The sequence below is a fragment of the Carcharodon carcharias genome, assembly GCF_017639515.1.
Source record: "Carcharodon carcharias isolate sCarCar2 chromosome 27 unlocalized genomic scaffold, sCarCar2.pri SUPER_27_unloc_1, whole genome shotgun sequence".
In the NCBI taxonomy this organism is placed as follows: Eukaryota; Metazoa; Chordata; class Chondrichthyes; order Lamniformes; family Lamnidae; genus Carcharodon; species Carcharodon carcharias.
The window spans coordinates 8,464,810-8,486,393 of record NW_024470624.1 but is presented as its reverse complement, the minus strand read 5'-3'; the positions used below and the strand labels follow the sequence as shown (position 1 = coordinate 8,486,393).

The window sequence follows — 21,584 nt, the reverse complement described above, 5'->3', positions numbered from 1 at the left end:
GCGCTGCCGGTACTGCGGGCGGGGAACGTCGGATCCTGGAGCGAGGTGAACCCGGGGTCTTTGGCAGGTTGGGGGGGGGGGGTGCGGTGGCATGTGTTTGATACAGCAGGCGGGTAAGCAGAGGAGGCTGGAGGGGGCAAAATCTTAGCGGGGACTGCCCCCTTCATCCTCGATCCACAAAGGGCAGCCCCACCCCACCCCACTGCCGCCGAAGACAGCACCCTCTCCCTCTCCCTCCCCCCCCCCCCACCCCCATCCCACGCTTTTCGAACAGAGTCGCCTGCCAGTCCTGCCCCCCCCCACCAAGCCGGATTACAGCGAGGGCAGCGTACACAGTCCACACGCCCAGCCTTTGCCCCGCCTGCTTTTGGGCGGCCGAAGGGGACGCAACACGGACGATGGATCGAGCGTCAGTCGCCATCGGTGGAGGAGAGTCCCAAACCTCTCCCACCCTCGGTGTGCGGAAGTGTTTCCTAACCTCACCCCTGAAAGGCCCGGCTCCTGCTCGTAGCCTCTGCCCCCTGGGCCTCGACTCCCACCCCCCGACCAGTGGGAAACACTTTCCCTCTCTCTCGCTCTCTCTCTCTTTCTCCCTCTGTCTCGCTCTTTCTCCTTCTGTCTCGCTCTCTCTCCCTTTCTCCCTCTGTCTCGCTCTCTCCCTTTCTCCCTCTGTCTCGCTCTCTCTCCCTTTCTCCCTCTGTCTCGCTCTCTCTCTCCCTCTGTCTCGCTCTCTCTTTCTCCCTCTGTCTCGCTCTCTCTTTCTCCCTCTGTCTCGCTCTCTCTTTCTCCCTCTGTCTCACTCTCTCTTTCTCCCTCTGTCTCGCTCTCTCTTTCTCCCTCTGTCTCGCTCTCTCTTTCTCCCTCTGTCTCGCACTTTCTCCTTCTGTCTCGCTCTCTCTCCCTTTCTCCCTCTGTCTCGCTCTCTCTCCCTTTCTCCCTCTGTCTCGCTCTCTTTCTCCCTCTGTCTCGCTCTCTTTCTCCCTCTGTCTCGCTCTCTCTTTCTCCCTCTGTCTCGCTCTCTCTTTCTCCCTCTGTCTCGCTCTCTCTTTCTCCCTCTGTCTCGCTCTCTCTCTCTTTCTCCCTGTCTCGCTCTCTCTCTTTCTTCCTCTGTCTCGCTCTCTCTCTCTTTCTCCCTCTGTCTCGCTCTCTCGCTCTCTCTCTCTTTCTCCCTCTGTCTCGCTCTTTCTCCCTCTGTCTCGCTCTCTCTCTCTTTCTCCCTCTGTCTCGCTCTCTCTCTCTTTCTCCCTCTGTCTCGCTCTCTCTCTTTCTCCCTCTGTCTCGCTCTCTCTCTTTCTCCCTGTCTCGCTCTCTCTCTGTCTCGCTCTCTCTCTTGCTCTCCTGCTGTCTCACTCCCGCTCTCTCTCGCTCTCTCTCTCTTCTCTCTATCTCTCGCTCTTTCTCCCTCTCTCTCTCTCTCTATCTCGCTCTCCCTCTCTCCCTCCCTCTCTCTCGCTTGCTCGCTCTCGATCCACCCCATTCGTTTGATCATGCTGGTCCAGTCAGCCCGAACTCCTCTCAATCTCAGGGACCACAACCCTCTTGGGTGCGATCTCCTGGTCTGGTTGTCAATGCCGCTAAATGTACACCACCCTCCCTCCCTCCCTCTGAGGCCGGCCTATCCTTCCTGAGGTGCGGTGCTTGGAACCGCTCCCGGCGTGGCCCAACCAGGGCTCTGGAAACCCCGGGCCATTCGGCCCATCCTGCCATCACTGGCCCTCTATACGAGCGGCCCACCTGGTGCCGTTTTCCCCCCACCCACCGGTAACCCTGCACTTTCTTCCTCTTCAGACGGCACGTGAGCGGGTTGGGGGGTGCGGTGGACGGGGGCGGACTCTCGGCCTTTCACCCTGGGCAACTCGGGGTGGGGGGGGTGTCAAAAAGCGGGGATGGGGATGTGGAGGTGGGAGGGATCGGAGGGGGGTTTCTAACCCTTTCTCGGCGCCGCTGTAAATCCGACCTTCCTTCCCCCGGCAGCTCCTGGGCTACGCGGAGAAGCCTCTGACGCTCCAGATGTTCATCGGGACGGCCGACGATCGCAACCTCCGACCCCACGCCTTCTACCAGGTCCACCGCATCACCGGCAAGATGGTGGCCACCTCCAGCCAGGAGGCCGTCGTCGGTACTACCAAAGTCCTGGAGGTGTCGCTACTGCCCGAGAACAACATGACGGCAAAGTAAAGTCTCCAACAGCGTCTCTTGGCCTCTCTCACCCCCGTGCTGTACCTGTCCTGGGAGTGTTTGATGGGGATGGTGTAGAGAGAGCTTTACTCTGTATCTAACCCCGTGCTGTACCTGTCCTGGGAGTGTTTGATGGGGACAGTGTAGAGGGAGCTTTACTCTGTATCTAACCCCGTGCTGTACCTGTCCTGGGAGTGTTTGATGGGGACAGTGTAGAGGGAGCTTTACTCTGTATCTAACCCCTTGCTGTACCTATCCTGGGATTGTTTGATGTGGACAGTGTAGGGGGAGCTTTACTCTGTATCTAACCCCGTGCTGTACCTGTCCTGGGAGTGTTTGATGAGGACAGTGTAGAGGGAGCTTTACTCTGTATCTAACCCCGTGCTGTACCTGTCCTGGGAGTGTTTGATGGGGACAGTGCAGAGGCAGCTTTACTCTGTATGTAACCCCGTGCTGTACCTGTCCTGGGAGTGTTTGATGGGGACAGTGTAGAAGGAGCTTTACTCTGTATCTAACCTCGTGCTGTACCTGTCCTGGGGTGTTTGATGGGGGACAGTGTAGAGGGAGATTTACTCTCTATCTAAACCTGTGCTGTCCCTGTCCTGGGAATGTTTGATGGGGACAGTGTAGAGGGAGCTTTACTCTGTATCTAACCCCGTGCTGTACCTGCCCTGGGAGTGTTTGATGGGGGTGGGGTCTGTGTGTCACTCTCCCCGTGAAATTTCCGTGCTTTTCCCGCAGCATCGACTGTGCCGGAATATTGAAGCTTCGGAACTCCGACATCGAGTTGCGGAAAGGTGAAACGGACATCGGGAGGAAGAACACTAGAGTGAAGCTGGTCTTCCGCGTTCACATTCCTCAGCCCAACGGCAAGGTGGCCTCACTGCAGACCTCGTCCGTCCCCATCGAGTGCTGTAAGTGTCGTCCCCCCGCTTCCCGGGCCGACATTGACCCCACAACCCCTGGATCGCAGCCCATAGACAGAGAGTCAGGAGGGCCTTGTTCTCTTGGCCTGGCTGTGGTTCTGACCCCCTGGCCCTGAGGTTGAAAGGTCACGTTTCAGACTCCGTGCCTCACGGAGAGAAGCCCTGTGCATAAAATAACATTCGTGCCACACAAGTGCCAGGCAATGACCATCTCCAACAAGAGAGAATCTAACCATCGCCCCTTGACATTCAATGGCATTACCATCGCTGAATCCCCCAACTATCAACATCCTGGGGGTTACCATTGACCAGAAACTGAACCGGACCAGCCATATAAACACTGTGGCTACAAGAGCAGGTCAGAGGCTGGGAATCCTGCGGAGAGTCACTCACCTCCTGACTCCCCCCACAACCTGTCCACCATCTACAAGGCACAAGTCAGGAGTGTGATGGGACACCGCCCCCACTTGCCTGGATGAGGGCGGCTCCCACAACACTCGAGAATCTCGACACCGTCCAGGACAAAGCAGCCCCCGCTCGATCTGCACCCCATCCACCAACATTCACTCCCTCCACCACCGACGCACAGTGGCAGCAGTGTGTGTACCATCTACAAGATGCACTGCAGCAACTCACCGAGGCTCCTTCGACAGCACCTTCCAAACCCACGACCTCTACCATCTAGAAGGACGAGGGCAGCAGACACACGGGGTGAACACCCCCACCTGGAAGTTCCCCCTCCGAGCCGCACTCGCCATCCCGACTTGGAAATATATCGGCCGTTCCTTCACTGTGGCCGGGTCAAAATCCTGAGAACTCCCTCCCTAACAGCGTGGTGGGTGTACCTACACCTCAGGGGTTGCAGCGGCTCACCCACCGCCTTCTCAAGGGGGCAATTAGGGACGGGTAATAAATGCCGGGCCCAGCCCAGCAACGCCCACATCCCTGTGCAAGAATAGAAACAAGATTTGGCCTGCCATGCTTTGGAAGAGCTACCCAGTTGCTCTCGCTGCCCTCCCACTCCTTCCCCTCATCCCTCCAAATTCTCTTTTCCATCTATTAATCCAGCGCCACGCCCCTCACCCCCACCGGCCCCCTCCCGAGAGCCAGCACCACAGCCGCTTCCACCGCCCACTCAGGCAGCGCTTTCCACGGCGTCGCTCCCTCACTCCGAGGGGCCGGCACTGAGGGAGTGCCGCACTGCCACGAGGTGCCATCCTCCTGACAAGACATTACCCCCACCAATCCCACCGCCCTCGACCCCACCGCCCCCAGCCCTCAGGCGGCCATTTCGAAGAGCGAGCTGATCGACTTGTGCCCCGATATCGACACCTCCGTCGGCTCCCGCGCGGCGAATGGAGCGGCCTGGGCGTTAACTTGGCGGCGGCAGCTCGTGGGAGCTTGCTGTGCGCAAATCGGCCGCCGCCTGAGCGCGGCAGCGACCGGTGCCTCAGGAAGCGCCCTGAGTCGTGCTGTGGGTGTGCGAGGCGCTACGTCAATGCAGGCCTGTCTTTCCTTCTCGCGTCATCTCTGCCTCTTAAGCCAATTGCCTTCGACCTGCATTCACTGCCCCTGACCCCACCCCGCCCAAATCCTGCATCTCCTCCCCCCACCCACCACGGCCCCCCCCCCATCCCCCGACGATCACTGCCACTGTGAACACTTGCCCCCCCCCCCCTCCTCCCCACCCCCTCATTCAGCCGCCGGAAACGCTCCCGACGCCTCTATTCGATTCCCCCTTCGACTGTCCCCGCTCCAAGGAGGTCAGCCCCGGTATCTCCCGTCCCTCCACCCGACTGAAGTCACTCGTCCCCGGGAACCTCCTCCGCAGCCTCTCGGAGACCCTCCTCCGCCTCCCCCCCCCCCCCCCACCACCCCCCACCCCCCACCGCCAGGCCCCTTCCAGCAAGTCGTGCGGTGGAGGAAGGCCCTCAAGACTCCGGCCGGACGTCCAACGGACTCCGCTCACTCGCTGCCAACCTGTGCCCCTCTCGGTCCGGATCCTTCGGCCAACGGGAATGTTTCCCCTTCCCCCCTCCCCCCCCCCCCCCCCCCCCCACCCCCACCCCCCTCAAACCCCCCCTGTCCAGGGCGCCTCGGCCAAAGCTCCCCTCCCGTCTCGCGTCTCCCCGCGTTAACCTGCGCTTGCCACCTGTCTGCCCACTTGACCGGGATTTGGCTCTGAGCTCCCGAAGCTGGTCCCCGTTCTCCCCCCCCCCCACCGTGTTAAGTGTGTGTGTGCCTGCCTCACTCTCTCTTCTCTCTCTGGCCTTCCTCCCACAGCCCAGCGCTCTGCCCACGAGCTGCCTCAGGTGGAGAGTTACAGTGTCACCTCGTGCCCGGTCACTGGGGGAGAGGAGCTGCTTCTCACCGGCTGCAATTTCCTTCCGGAGTCCAAGGTCATTTTCATCGAGAAAGGTCCAGGTAACGGCCGCGGGTCACACTGCCCACCCTCCCTCCCTCCCTCCCTCCGGGGGCCCGGCTCCACCTCGCCTGGGGCCTCGGGGCAGTGGGACCCTTCCTCCTGCTCCTCCTCCTCCTCCTCCGCTGCTCCTCCTCCTCCTCCTCCGCTGCTCCTCCTCCTCCTCCTCCGCTCCTCCTCCTCCCACACGCTCGCCCTGGTCCCTCAGCCTCCCGTTCCCTCTGCCTCCCCTCCCTCAGTCGCTGCTCCTTCCCTCTCTCCTCCCTCTGCCTCCCCTCCCTCAGTCTCTGCTCCTTCCCTCTCTCCTCCCTCTGCCTCCCCTCCCTCAGTCTCTGCTCCTTCCCTCTCTCCTCCCACTGCCTCCCCTCCCTCAGTCGCTGCTCCTTCCCTCTCTCCTCCCTCTGCCTCCCCTCCCTCAGTCGCTGCTCCTTCCCTCTCTCCTCCCTCTGCCTCCCCTCCCTCAGTCGCTGCTCCTTCCCTCTCTCCTCCCTCTGCCTCCCCTCCCTCACTCTCCCCTCCTCTCTCAACCTCTCCTTCGCCTCCCTTCCATCGGCATGGCCTCCCTCAGTCCCCCCCCCCACCTCCTCCCTCACTCACGCTCCCCTCCCTCAATCCCCTCCTCCCTCACTCTCCCCTCCCTCAGCCCCATCCTCCCTCACTCACCCCCCTCAGCCTCCCCCTCCCTCAGCCTCCTGTCCCTCAGCCTCCCCCTCACTCCACCCTCCCCTCCCTCCCTCACTCCACCATCACTCCACCCTCCCCTCCCTCACTCCACCCTCCCCTCCCTCCCTCACTCCACCCTCCCGCAGCCATCCCCTCCCTCACCCTCCCCTCCCTCCCTCATTCCACCCTCCCTCACTCCACCCTCCCCTCCCTCCCTCACTCCACCCTCCCCTCCCTCCCTCACTCCACCCTCCCCTCCCTCCCTCACTCCACCCTCCCCTCCCCTCCCTCCCTCACTCCACCCTCCCTCAGCCTCCCCCCCCCCCCCCCCCCTCAGTATGTAGAAGCCAAGACTAGTCATTCCTGTTAACATTGCCAATATACAGTCCTGGTTCGCACTCAGTTTTAAAAAATTAGTTTGTGGGCGTCGCTGGGCCGGGCCCAGTGTTTGTTACCCATCCCTAGTTGCCCCCTTGAGGTGGTGGTGGGTGAGCCGCCTTCTTGAGCCGCTGCAGTCCCTGTGGTGTAGGTACACCCACTGTGCTGTTAGGGAGAGAGTTCCCAGGATTTTGACCCGGCGACAGTGAAGGAACGGCCGATATATTCCCAAGTCGGGATGGCGAGTGCGGCTCGGAGGGGAACTTCCAGGTGGGGGTGTTCCCCGTGTGTCTGCTGCCCTCGTCCTTCTAGACGGTAGAGGTCGTGGGTTTGGAAGGTGCTGTCGAAGGAACCTCGGTGAGTTGCTGCAGTGCATCTTGTAGATGGTACACACGCTGCTGCCACTGTGAGTCGGTGGTGGGGGGAGTGAATGTTGGTGGATGGGGTGCCGAACGAGCGGGGGCTGCTTTGTCCTGGACGGTGTCGAGCTTCGAGTGTTGTGGGAGCCGCACTCATCCAGGCAAGTGGGGGGGGCGGGGGGAGTGTCCCATCACACTCCTGACTTGTGCCTTGTAGATGGTGGACAGGTTTTGGGGGCAGTCAGGAGGTGAGTGACTCTCCGCAGGATTCCCAGCCTCTGACCTGCTCTTGTAGCCACAGTATTTAATTGGCTGGCCTGGTTCAGTTTCTGGTCAATGGCAACCCCCAGGATATTGATAGTGGGGGGGATTCAGTGATGGTAATGCCCATTGATCGTCAAGGGGTGATGGTTAGATTCTCTCTTGTTGGAGATGGGTCATTGCCTGACACTTGTGTGGCACGAATGTTACTTGCCACTTGTCAGCCCCAAGCCTGGATATTGTCCAGGTCTTGTCGCATTTTGGACATGGCCCAGGACTATTCACAAGGGCAGTCATCAGACACCACGTAATGAGATATGAGGACAGGTAGACACAGGATGGGTCAAGGAGGCCGGTTGTAAGGGGTGTCTCACAGGAGGAGAGCGAGGTCGAGAGAGACGGAGAGGTTTAGGAAGGGGGGAATTCCAGAGCTCGGGGCCCCAGGCAGCTGAAGGCACGGCCGCCAATGGTGGAGCGATTCAGATCGGTGGGGGAGGTGGTGATCGAGGGGCCGGAATTGGAGGAGTGCAGGGAAATCGGAAGGCCGTGGGGGCTGGAGGAGATTCCGGAGATAGGGAGGGGAGGGGAGGGAGGGGATTGTGGGGGAATGCGAGGGAGGTGGAGGAGTGGGGTGCAGAATGTGAGGCCATGGAGGGATTTTTAAACAAGGGCGAGGGTTTTAAAATCAAGGTGTTGCCGGACTGGGAGCCGGCGTAGGTCAGCAAGCACAGGGTGGGGGGGAGGGGCGAGACCGGTGGGGAGGAGCGAATGGGGTGGAGAGCGGTATGGGGGGAGAGACGGCACAGGGAACGCACTGCTCCAGCGTCGCTCAGCTCCCTCTTTCTTTCCTCCTCACAGAAGGACGGCCGCAGTGGGAGGTGGAGGCTAAGGTCAACAGGGCGAAGAGCACAGAGGTGAGAGGCAGAGCAGCACGTCCGCCAGGGCCTGGGCGCGGGGGGGGCACTCCTGCGCAGAGCCAGGCAGCGCACCCGCCGAGGTCGACGCGGCACGAGGCGGCAAGACGCCAGCTTGCCAGGCCGAGCTCCCAGCACCCCCACCCACTCGCGTGTGAGAATATGGCCTTCATCGGCGGGTTGCCCGAGGCTGCGTTCGACCACAGAATGGGGAAGCCCAGCGTTCGAACACATCCCCCAACCCACAAAATTCCAGTCCATAACTCACTGCCGGGTTTCTGTTATTCTATATATAAACCACCCGAACCCCTCGATTAGATTCCAGCCTGTAACTCACTCCCGGGTATCTGTTATTCTATATATAAACCACCCGAACCCCTCGATTAGATTCCAGCCTGTAACTCACTCCTGGGTATCTGTTACTCTATATATAAACCACCCGAACCCCTCGATTAGATTCCAGCCTGTAACTCACTCCCGGGTATCTGTTATTCTATATATAAACCACCCGAACCCCTCGATTAGATTCCAGTCTGTAACTCACTCCCGGGTATCTGTTATTCTATATATAAACCACCAAACCCCACGATTAGATTCCAGTCTGTAACTCACTCCCGGGTATCTGTTATTCTGTATATAAACCACCCGAGCCCCTCGATTAGATTCCAGTCTGTAACTCACTACCGAGTCTCTGTTATTCTATATATAAACTACCCAAGCCCCTCGATTAGATTCCAGTCTGTAACTCACTACCGAGTCTCTGTTATTCTATATATAAACCACCCGAACCCCTCGATTAGATTCCAGCCTGTAACTCACTCCCGAGTCTCTGTTATTCTATATATAAACCACCCAAACCCCGCGATTATATTCCAGTCTGTAACTCACTCCCGGGTATCTGTTATTCTATATATAAACCACCCGAGCCCCTTGATTAGATTCCAGCCTGTAACTCACTCCCGGGTATCTGTTATTCTATATATATAAACCACCCAAACCCCACGATTAGATTCCAGTTTGTAACTCACTCCCGGGTATCTGTTATTCTATATTTAAACCACCCGAGCCCCTTGATTAGATTCCAGCCTGTAACTCAGTCCCGTGTATCTGTTATTCTATATATAAACCTCATGAACCCCTCGATTAGATTCCAGTCTGTAACTCACTCCCGGGTATCTGTTATTCTATATATAAACCACCCAAACGCCTCAATTAGATTCCAGTCTGTAACTCACTCACAGGTATCTGTTATTCTATATATAAACCACCCGAACCCCTCGATTAGATTACAGTCTGTAACTCACTCCCGGGTATCTGTTATTCTATATATAAACCACCCAAACCCCACGATTATATTCCAGTCTGTAACTCACTCCCGGGTATCTGTTATTCTATATATAAACCACCCAAACCCCACGATTAGATTCCAGTCTGTAAGTCACTCCCGGGTATCTATTATTCTATATATAAACCACCCGAGCCCCTTGATTAGATTTCAGCCTGTAACTCACTCCCGGGTATCTGTTATTCTATATATAAACCACTCAAACCCCTCGATTAGATTCCAGTCTGTAACTCACTCCCGGGTATCTGTTATTCTATATATAAACCACCCGAACCCCTCGATTAGATTCCAGCCTGTAACTCACTCCCGGGTATCTGTTATTCTATATATAAACCACCCAAACCCCACGATTAGATTCCAGTCTGTAACTCACTCCCGGGTATCTGTTATTCTATATATAAACCACCCGAGCCCCTTGATTAGATTCCAGCCTGTAACTCACTCTCGGGTATCTGTTATTCAATATATAAACCACCCAAACCCCGTGATTAGATTCGAGTCTGTAACTCAGTCCCGTGTATCTGTTATTCTATATATAGACCACATTAACCCCTCGATTAGATTCCAGTCTGTAACTCACTTCCGGGTATCTATTATTCTATATATAAACCACCTGAACCCCTCGATTAGATTCCAGTCTGTAACTCACTCCCGGGTACCTGTTATTCTATATATAAACCACCCGAACCCCTCGATTAGATTCCAGCCTGTAACTCACTCCCGAGTCTCTGTTATTCTATATATAAACCACCCGAACCACTCAATTAGATTCCAGTTTGTAACTCACTCCCGGGTATCTGTTATTCCATATATAAACCACCCGAGCCCCTCGATTAGATTCCAGTCTGTAACTCGCTCCCGGGTATCTGTTATTCTATATATAAACGACCCGAACCCCTCGATTAGATTCCAGTCTGTAACTCACTCCCGGGTATCTATTATTCTATATATAAACCACCCAAACCACTCGATTAGATTCCAGTCTGTAACTCACTCGCGGGTACCTGTTATTCTATATATAAAGCACCCGAACCCCTCGATTAGATTCCAGACTGTAACTCACTCCCGGGTATCAGTTATTCTATATATAAACCACCCGAACCCCCCGATTAGATTCCAGTCTGTAACTCACTCCCGGGTATCTGTTACTCAATATATAAACCACTCGGACCCCTCGATTAGATTCCAGTCTGTAACTCACTCCCGGGTATCTGTTACTCAATATATAAACCACCCGAACCCCTCGATTATATTCCAGTCTGTAACTCACTCCCGGGTATCTGTTACTCTATATATAAACCACTCAAACCCCTCGATTAGATTCCAGTCTGTAACTCGCTCCCGGGTATCTGTTATTCTATATATAAACGACCCGAACCCCTCGATTAGATTCCAGACTGTAACTCACTCCCGGGTATCTATTATTCTATATATAAACCACCTGAACCCCTCGATTAGATTCCAGTCTGTAACTCACTCCCGGGTACCTGTTATTCTATATATAAACCACCCAAACCCCTCGATTAGATTCCAGTCTGTAACTCACTCGCGGGTACCTGTTATTCTATATATAAACCACCCGAACCCCTCGATTAGATTCCAGATTGTAACTCACTCCCGGGTATCAGTTATTCTATATATAAACCACCCGAACCCCCCGATTAGATTCCAGACTGTAACTCACTCCCGGGTATCTGTTATTCTATATATAAACCACCCGAACCCCTCGATTAGATTCCTGTCTGTAACTCACACCCGGGCATCTGTTATTCTATATATAAACCACCCGACCAGCTCAATTAGATTCCAGCCTGTAACTCACTCCCGGGTATCTGTTATTCTATATATAAACCACCCGATCCCCTCGATTAGATTCCAGTCTGTAACTCCCTCACGGGTATCTGTTTCTCAATATATGAACCGCACGAACCCCTCGATTAGATTCCAGTCTGTAACTCACTCCCGCGTATCTGTTATTCTATATATAAACCACCCGGACCCCTCGATTAGATTCCAGTCTGTAACTCACTCCCGGGTATCTGTTACTCAATATATAAACCACCCGGACCCCTCGATTAGATTCCAGTCTGTAAGTCACTCCCGGGTATCAGTTATTCTATATATAAACCACCCGAATCCCTCAATTAGATTCCAGCCTGTAACTCACTCCCGGGTATCTGTTCTTCTATATATAAACCACCCAAACCCCTCTATTAGATTCCAGTCTGTAACTCCCTCCCGGGTATCTGTTATTCTATATATAAAGCACCCGAACCCCTCAATTAGATTCCAGTCTGTAACTCATTCCCGGCTATATGTTACTCTATATATAAACCACCCAAACTCCTTGATTAGATTCCAGTCTGTAACTCACTCCCGGGTATCTGTTACTCAATATATAAACCACCCAAACCCCTCGATTAGATTCCGGCCTGTAACTCACTCCTGGGCATCTGTTATTCTATATATAAACCACCCAAACCCTTCAATTTGATTTTAGTCTGTAACTCACTCCCAGTATCTGTTATTCTATATATAAGCCACCCGAACCCCTCTATTAGATTCGAGTCTTTAAATCACTCCTGGGTATCTGTTATTCTATATATAAACCACCCGAACCCCTCTATTAGATTCTAGTCTTTAAATCACTCCCGGGTATCTATTATTCTATATATAAACTACCCGAACGCATCGATTAGATTCCAGTCTGTAACTCACTCCAGACTATGTGTTATTCCATAAATAAACCACCCGAACCTCTCAATTAGATTCCAGTCTGTAACTCACTCCCGGGTATCTGTTACTCTATATATAAACCACTCAAACCCCTCGATTAGATTCCAGTCTGTAACTCACTCCCAGGTATGTTATTCTATATATAAACCACCCGAATCCCTCAATTAGATTCCAGCCTGTAACTCACTCCCAGGTATCTGTTATTCTATATATAAACCAACCGAACCCGTCAATTAGGTTCCAGCCTGTAACTCACTCCCGGGTATCTGTTACTCAATATATAAACCACCCGAATCTCTCAATTAGATTCCAGTCTGTAACTCACTCCCGGGTAACTGTTATTCTATATATAAACCACCCGAATCCCTCAATTAGATTCCGGCCTGTAACTCACTCCTGGGCATCTGTTATTCTATATATAAACCACCCAAACCCCTCAATTAGATTTCAGTCTGTAACTCACTCCCAATATCTGTTATTCTATATATAAGCCACCCGAACCCCTCTATTATATTCCAGTCTGTAACTCACTCACAGGTATCTGTTATTCCATATATGAACCACCTGAACCCCTCGATTAGATTAAAGCCTGTAACTCACTCCCGGGTATCTGTTATTCTATATATAAACCACCCGAACACCTCGATTAGATTACAGTCTGTAACTCACTCCCGGTTATCTGTTTCTCTATATATAAACCACTCAAACCCCTCGATTAGATTCCAGTCTGTAACTCACTCCCGGGTATCAGTTATTCTATATATAAACCACCCGACCCCCCCGATTAGATTCCAGACTGTAACTCACTCCCGGGTATCTGTTATTCTATATATAAACCACCCGAACCCCTCGATTAGATTCCTGTCTGTAACTCACTCCCGGGCATCTGTTATTCTATACATAAACCACCCAAACCCCTCGATTAGATTCCTGTCTGTAACTCACTCCCGGGTATCTGTTATTCTATATATAAACCACCCGACCCGCTCAATTAGATTCCAGCCTGTAACTCACTCCCGGGTATCTGTTATTCTATATATAAACCACCCGAACCCCTCGATTAGATTCCAGCCTGTAACTCCCTCCCGGGTATCTGTTTCTCAATATATAAACCACACGAACCCCTCGATTAGATTCCAGTCTGTAACTCACTCCCAGGTATCTGTTATTCTATATATAAACCACCTGGACCCCTCGATTAGATTCCAGTCTGTAACTCACTCCCGGGTATCTGTTATTCTATATATAAACCACCCGAACCCCTCGATTAGATTCCTGTCTGCAACTCACTCCCGGGTATCTGTTATTCTATATATAAACCACCCGAACCCCTCTATTAGATTCCAGTCTGTAACTCACTCCCGGGTATCTGTTATTCTATATATAACCCACCCGAACCCCTCGATTAGATTCCAGTCTGTAACTCACTCCCGGGTATCTGTTATTCTATGTATAAACCACCTGAACCCCTCTATTAGATTCCGGCCTGTAACTCACTCTCGGGTAACTGTTATTCTATATATAAACCACCCGAATCTCTCAATTAGATTCCAGTCTGTAACTCACTCCCGGGTATCTGTTACTCAATATATAAACCACCCAAACCCCTCGATTAGATTCCGGCCTGTAACTCACTCCTGGGCATCTGTTATTCTATAAACCACCCAAACCCCTCAATTAGATTTCAGTCTGTAACTCACTCCCAGTATCTGTTATTCTATATATAAGCCACCCGAACCCCTCTATTAGATTCTAGTCTTTAAATCACTCCCGGGTATCTGTTATTCTATATATAAACCACCCGAACCCCTCTATTAGATTCTAGTCTTTAAATCACTCCCTGGTATCTATTATTCTATATATAAACCACCCGAAACCATCGATTAGATTCCAGTCTGTAACTCACTCCACAGTATCTGTTATTCTATATATAAACCACCTGAACCCCTCGATTAGATTCCAGTCTGTAACTCACTCCAGAGTATCTGTTCTTCCATAAATAAACCACCCGAACCTCTCAATTAGATTCCAGCCTGTAACTCACTCCCGGGTATCTGTTATTCTATGTATAAACCACCCGAACCCCTCGATTAGATTCCAGTCTGTAACTCACTCCCGGGTATCTGTTACTCAATATATAAACCACCCAAACCCCTCGATTAGATTCCGGCCTGTAACTCACTCCTGGGCATCAGTTATTCTATATATAAACCACCCGAACCCCTCAATTAGATTTCAGTCTGTAACTCACTCCCAGTATCTGTTATTCTATATATAAGCCCCCCCGAACCCCTCTATTAGATTCTAGTCTTTAAATCACTCCCGGGTATCTGTTATTCTATATATAAACCACCCGAACCCCTCTATTATATTCCAGTCTGTAACTCACTCCACAGTATCTGTTATTCCATAAATAAACCACCCGAACCCCTCGATTAGATTCCAGTCTGTAACTCACTCGTGGGTACCTGTTATTCTATATATAAACCACCCGAACCCCTCAATTAGATTCCAGTCTGTAACTCACTCCCGGGTATCTGTTATTCTATATATAAACCACCCAAACCCCTCGATTAGATTCCGGCCTCTCTCTCTATCTCTCCGTGTTCTTTGTGTGGCCTCCCTGACATTGACCTCTCTCTCTTGCTTGCCTCACTCTCCCCTCCCCTGTCTTGCAGTCTCTGATCCTGGCTGAGGTGCCCCCCTATCGCAATCAGAGCCTCACCAGCGCCGTCCCGGTGCTCTTCCTGGTCTGCAATGGGAAGAGGAAGAGGAGTCCTTGCCAGTCCTTCCAGTACCTGCCCGGTGAGTGCCACGCTCTTCTCCCGATTGCGGGTCACGCGGTACCGGGTCTACGTCACCTTGACGCCTTCTCCACTAGCAGGTTGCCCGCCGTCGGACTGAGTGCGGCTAATCCTTCACTCGCAGACACAGCAAGGCCCCAGCGACAGTCGACTGGGAACGCCCAGGTCATCTGTTCATTTCAGTCACCGCCCTTTGGATGTGGGCGTCGCTGGGCCGGGCCCAGCATTTATTGCCCCATCCCTCTAATTGCCCCTTGAAAAGGTGGTGGGTGAGCCGCCTTCTTGAGCCGCTGCAGCCCCTGTGGTGTAGGTACACCCACCGTGCTGTTAGAGAGGGACTTCCTGGGATTTTCACCTGGCAACTGTGAAGGAACGGCCGATACATTCCCAAGTCGGGATGGCGAGTGCGGCTCGGAGGGGAACTTCCAGGGTATGTTCCCCGTGCGTCTGCTGCCCTCGTCCTTCTAGACAGTAGCGGTCGTGGGTTTGGAAGGTGCTGTCGAAGGAACCTCAGTGAGTTGCTGTGGTGCATCTTGTAGATGGTACACACACTGCTGCTACTGTGCGTCGGTGGTGGGGGGAGTGAATGTTGAAGGTGGTGGAGGGAGTGAATGTTGGAGGTGGAGGGAGTGAATGTGGAAGGTGGCGGAGGGAGTGAATGTGGAAGGTGGCGGAGGGAGTGAATGTGGAAGGTGGCGGAGGGAGTGAATGTGGAAGGTGGCGGAGGGAGTGAATGTGGAAGGTGGCGGAGGGAGTGAATGTGGAAGGTGGCGGAGGGAGTGAATGTGGAAGGTGGCGGAGGGAGTGAATGTGGAAGGTGGCGGAGGGAGTGAATGTGGAAGGTGGCGGAGGGAGTGAATGTGGAAGGTGGCGGAGGGAGTGAATGTGGAAGGTGGCGGAGGGAGTGAATGTGGAAGGTGGCGGAGGGAGTGAATGTGGAAGGTGGCGGAGGGAGTGAATGTTGAAGGTGGCGGAGGGAGTGAATGTTGAAGGTGGCGGAGGGAGTGAATGTTGAAGGTGGCGGAGGGAGTGAATGTTGAAGGTGGCGGAGGGAGTGAATGTTGAAGGTGGCGGAGGGAGTGAATGATGAAGGTGGCGGAGGGAGTGAATGTTGAAGGTGGCGGAGGAGTGAATGTTGAAGGTGGCGGAGGGAGTGAATGTTGAAGGTGGCGGAGGGAGTGAATGTTGAAGGTGGCGGAGGGAGTGAATGTTGAAGGTGGCGGAGGAGTGAATGTTGAAGGTGGCGGAGGGAGTGAATGTTGAAGGTGGCGGAGGGAGTGAATGTTGAAGGTGGCGGAGGGAGTGAATGTTGAAGGTGGCGGAGGGAGTGAATGTTGAAGGTGGCGGAGGGAGTGAATGTTGAAGGTGGTGGATGGGGGTGAATGTTGAAGGTGGTGGATGGGGGTGATGCTTGATTCTTGAAGGTGGTGGATTCTGTTGCTTGAGAGGCAAATATTGGCCTCCATAGTGGCTGTGGTATCATTAACGTCGCACTGAGGGGCAGATGTTCCCATCGGTTAATGTCGCATCCAAAATACATCAAGTCCGACAGCGTGGTGCTCGCTTAGTACTGACCCTCCGAAAATGCAGCACGCCCTCAGTACTGATCCTCTGACAGTGCGGCATGCCCTCAGTACTGATCCTCTGACAGTGCGGCACGCCCTCAGTACTGATCCTCTGACAGTGCGGCACGCCCTCAGTACTGATCCTCTGACAGTGCGGCACGCCCTCAGTACTGATCCTCTGACAGTGCGGCACGCCCTCAGTACTGATCCTCTGACACTGCGGCACGCCCTCAGTACTGACCCTATGACAGTGCGGCACTCCCTCAGTACTGACCCTCCGACAGTGCGGCACTCCCTCAGCACTGACCCTCCGACAGTGCGGCACTCCCTCAGCACTGACCCTCCGACAGTGCGGCACTCCCTCAGCACTGACCCTCCGACAGTGCGGCACTCCCTCAGCACTGACCCTCCGACAGTGCGGCACTCCCTCAGCACTGACCCTCCGACAGTGCGGCACTCCCTCAGCACTGACCCTCCGACAGTGCGGCACTCCCTCAGCACTGACCCTCCGACAGTGCGGCACTCCCTCAGCACTGACCCTCCGACAGTGCGGCACTCCCTCAGCACTGACCCTCCGACAGTGCGGCACTCCCTCAGCACTGACCCTCCGACAGTGCGGCACTCCCTCAGCACTGACCCTCCGACAGTGCGGCACTCCCTCAGCACTGACCCTCCGACAGTGCGGCACTCCCTCAGCACTGACCCTCCGACAGTGCGGCACTCCCTCAGCACTGACCCTCCGACAGTGCGGCACTCCCTCAGCACTGACCCTCCGACAGTGCGGCACTCCCTCAGCACTGACCCTCCGACAGTGCGGCACTCCCTCAGCACTGACCCTCCGACAGTGCGGCACTCCCTCAGCACTGACCCTCCGACAGTGCGGCACTCCCTCAGCACTGACCCTCCGACAGTGCGGCACTCCCTCAGCACTGACCCTCCGACAGTGCGGCACTCCCTCAGCACTGACCCTCCGACAGTGCGGCACTCCCTCAGCACTGACCCTCCGACAGTGCGGCACTCCCTCAGCACTGACCCTCCGACAGTGCGGCACTCCCTCAGCACTGACCCTCCGACAGTGCGGCACTCCCTCAGCACTGACCCTCCGACAGTGCGGCACTCCCTCAGCACTGACCCTCCGACAGTGCGGCACTCCCTCAGCACTGACCCTCCGACAGTGCGGCACTCCCTCAGCACTGACCCTCCGACAGTGCGGCACTCCCTCAGCACTGACCCTCCGACAGTGCGGCACTCCCTCAGCACTGACCCTCCGACAGTGCGGCACTCCCTCAGCACTGACCCTCCGACAGTGCGGCACTCCCTCAGCACTGACCCTCCGACAGTGCGGCACTCCCTCAGCACTGACCCTCCGACAGTGCGGCACTCCCTCAGCACTGACCCTCCGACAGTGCGGCACTCCCTCAGCACTGACCCTCCGACAGTGCGGCACTCCCTCAGCACTGACCCTCCGACAGTGCGGCACTCCCTCAGCACTGACCCTCCGACAGTGCGGCACTCCCTCAGCACTGACCCTCCGACAGTGCGGCACTCCCTCAGCACTGACCCTCCGACAGTGCGGCACTCCCTCAGCACTGACCCTCCGACAGTGCGGCACTCCCTCAGCACTGACCCTCCGACAGTGCGGCACTCCCTCAGCACTGACCCTCCGACAGTGCGGCACTCCCTCAGCACTGACCCTCCGACAGTGCGGCACTCCCTCAGCACTGACCCTCCGACAGTGCGGCACTCCCTCAGCACTGACCCTCCGACAGTGCGGCACTCCCTCAGCACTGACCCTCCGACAGTGCGGCACTCCCTCAGCACTGACCCTCCGACAGTGCGGCACTCCCTCAGCACTGACCCTCCGACAGTGCGGCACTCCCTCAGCACTGACCCTCCGACAGTGCGGCACTCCCTCAGCACTGACCCTCCGACAGTGCGGCACTCCCTCAGCACTGACCCTCCGACAGTGCGGCACTCCCTCAGCACTGACCCTCCGACAGTGCGGCACTCCCTCAGCACTGACCCTCCGACAGTGCGGCACTCCCTCAGCACTGACCCTCCGACAGTGCGGCACTCCCTCAGCACTGACCCTCCGACAGTGCGGCACTCCCTCAGCACTGACCCTCCGACAGTGCGGCACTCCCTCAGCACTGACCCTCCGACAGTGCGGCACTCCCTCAGCACTGACCCTCCGACAGTGCGGCACTCCCTCAGCACTGACCCTCCGACAGTGCGGCACTCCCTCAGCACTGACCCTCCGACAGTGCGGCACTCCCTCAGCACTGACCCTCCGACAGTGCGGCACTCCCTCAGCACTGACCCTCCGACAGTGCGGCACTCCCTCAGCACTGACCCTCCGACAGTGCGGCACTCCCTCAGCACTGACCCTCCGACAGTGCGGCACTCCCTCAGCACTGACCCTCCGACAGTGCGGCACTCCCTCAGCACTGACCCTCCGACAGTGCGGCACTCCCTCAGCACTGACCCTCCGACAGTGCGGCACTCCCTCAGCACTGACCCTCCGACAGTGCGGCACTCCCTCAGCACTGACCCTCCGACAGTGCGGCACTCCCTCAGCACTGACCCTCCGACAGTGCGGCACTCCCTCAGCACTGACCCTCCGACAGTGCGGCACTCCCTCAGCACTGACCCTCCGACAGTGCGGCACTCCCTCAGCACTGACCCTCCGACAGTGCGGCACTCCCTCAGCACTGACCCTCCGACAGTGCGGCACTCCCTCAGCACTGACCCTCCGACAGTGCGGCACTCCCTCAGCACTGACCCTCCGACAGTGCGGCACTCCCTCAGCACTGACCCTCCGACAGTGCGGCACTCCCTCAGCACTGACCCTCCGACAGTGCGGCACTCCCTCAGCACTGACCCTCCGACAGTGCGGCACTCCCTCAGCACTGACCCTCCGACAGTGCGGCACTCCCTCAGCACTGACCCTCCGACAGTGCGGCACTCCCTCAGCACTGACCCTCCGACAGTGCGGCACTCCCTCAGCACTGACCCTCCGACAGTGCGGCACTCCCTCAGCACTGACCCTCCGACAGTGCGGCACTCCCTCAGCACTGACCCTCCGACAGTGCGGCACTCCCTCAGCACTGACCCTCCGACAGTGCGGCACTCCCTCAGCACTGACCCTCCGACAGTGCGGCACTCCCTCAGCACTGACCCTCCGACAGTGCGGCACTCCCTCAGCACTGACCCTCCGACAGTGCGGCACTCCCTCAGCACTGACCCTCCGACAGTGCGGCACTCCCTCAGCACTGACCCTCCGACAGTGCGGCACTCCCTCAGCACTGACCCTCCGACAGTGCGGCACTCCCTCAGCACTGACCCTCCGACAGTGCGGCACTCCCTCAGCACTGACCCTCCGACAGTGCGGCACTCCCTCAGCACTGACCCTCCGACAGTGCGGCACTCCCTCAGCACTGACCCTCCGACAGTGCGGCACTCCCTCAGCACTGACCCTCCGACAGTGCGGCACTCCCTCAGCACTGACCCTCCGACAGTGCGGCACTCCCTCAGCACTGACCCTCCGACAGTGCGGCACTCCCTCAGCACTGACCCTCCGACAGTGCGGCACTCCCTCAGCACTGACCCTCCGACAGTGCGGCACTCCCTCAGCACTGACCCTCCGACAGTGCGGCTCTCCCTCAGCGATAGTACGACCCACGTAGGCACATCAAGCAGACTGAAGATCAGGCGGCGGCCGGGGTTGGGGGCGAGGTGCGAGGGGAGGAGCGCGTGGAGGGGGAGGGGCGAGGGGGGAGGGAGAAGGGGTGGGGTGAGGTGGAAGGGGGAAGGGTGGGGCGAGGGAGAAGGGGTGGGGCGAGGGGGAAGGGTGGGGTGAGGGGGAAGGGGGAAGGGTGGGGCGAGGGAGAAGGGGTGGGGCGAGGGGGAAGGGAGAAGGGGCGGGGGCGGGGGAAGGGAGAAGGGGCGGGGGCGGGGGGAGGGAGAAGGGGGAGGGGGGAGGGAGAAGGGGGAGGGGGGAGGGGGGAGGGGGCGGGGCGTAGGTGTAGGAGCGGGGAGAAGGGAGAAGGGCGGGGGGGAGGGAGAAGGGGGCGGGGCGAAGGTGTAGGAGCGGGGAGAAGGGGCGGGGCGAGGGTGCCGGTGTCTAATCGCCCATTGCTGTTTCTCTCTAGTTCTCATTAAGGAAGAGCCGTACGAGGGTTTGGTGCTGGGCTCCCCGTCTCCGCTCAGGACCCCGGCCCGGTACCCGCTGGGCCCCGCCTCTTCCTCCCCGCCCGTCCCGCGCCCCGACCCGGCCTGCCCGGGGCCGGGGCGGGTCTACGGCGAAGCCGGGCCCTTATCCTCGCCCCTAACGCCTCCGCCCCACTTCCTGCTCAGCCTCCTGGGCTGGGGCGAGGCCGGCGAGCCGCCGCCTCCGACGCCGCCCCCTCTGTCCCGGCCGGCCCGCGGAGGCCACCCCCCGGCCCAGCGCCACCGCAGCTGCCCCCTGACCCAGGCCGACCGCGGCCTGTCCGCTGGGCCCCCGCCCCGGGGCCCGTCCGCCTCCTACTCGCCGCCCGCCTGCTGGGCCGCTTCGCCCCCGCACGCGCTGGTGCCCGTGCCCCTGGCCACGCACCTGCCCCTAACCCCGCCTCGGTATTCGCCCGTGCCTTTGGCCGCGCCCCCGGTCTTAGCCCCGCACGCGCCGGTGACCGTGCCCCTGACCACGCCCCCAGCGCTAGTCCCCCACCAGCCCCCGCACGCACCCTTACCCCTGGCCACGCCCCCAAACCTAGCCCCGCCCCCCCACGCGCCCCTGGCCCTAACCCCGCCCCGGCATTCGCCCGTGGTCACGCCCCCGCTCTTAGCCCCGCCCCCGCACGCGCGCCGGGGCCCGTCCGGCTCCTACGCACCCTCGGCCGGCTGGGCCGCCTCGCGCCCGGCCCGGTCCCCGCCGCCGGCCTTCCTGGCGGGGCCCGAGTCCCCGGCTTACGGGCCCTGCGCCTGCGCCTACGGCGGGGGCCTGGGGAGCCCGGGGGGCCTGGGGAGCCCGGGGGGCCGCCCCTACCCTGGGT

At 57.1% G+C, this 21,584-nt stretch overlaps 1 protein-coding gene across 1 annotated transcript; it reads left to right on the top strand.

The window, feature by feature from the left end:
• The first annotated feature begins 1,568 nt into the window (after positions 1-1,568).
• Positions 1,569-21,335, top strand: LOC121273634 (nuclear factor of activated T-cells, cytoplasmic 4-like). Its single transcript, XM_041180780.1, has 8 exons — positions 1,569-1,580; positions 1,975-2,174; positions 2,920-3,092; positions 5,388-5,528; positions 8,046-8,101; positions 14,861-14,987; positions 20,703-21,217; positions 21,306-21,335. Exons 1-8 carry the CDS (start codon positions 1,569-1,571, stop codon positions 21,333-21,335), a joined length of 1,254 nt encoding a protein of 417 aa, XP_041036714.1.
• Positions 21,336-21,584: the final 249 nt, after the last annotated feature.

Bases quoted from the DNA above. Each gene is read 5' to 3' on its own strand.
- LOC121273634 (XM_041180780.1), top strand. The intron at 2,175-2,919 runs GTAAAGTCTCCA...CTTTTCCCGCAG, and splicing joins GAGAACAACATGACGGCAAA to CATCGACTGTGCCGGAATAT. The intron at 5,529-8,045 runs GTAACGGCCGCG...TCCTCCTCACAG, and splicing joins TTTCATCGAGAAAGGTCCAG to AAGGACGGCCGCAGTGGGAG.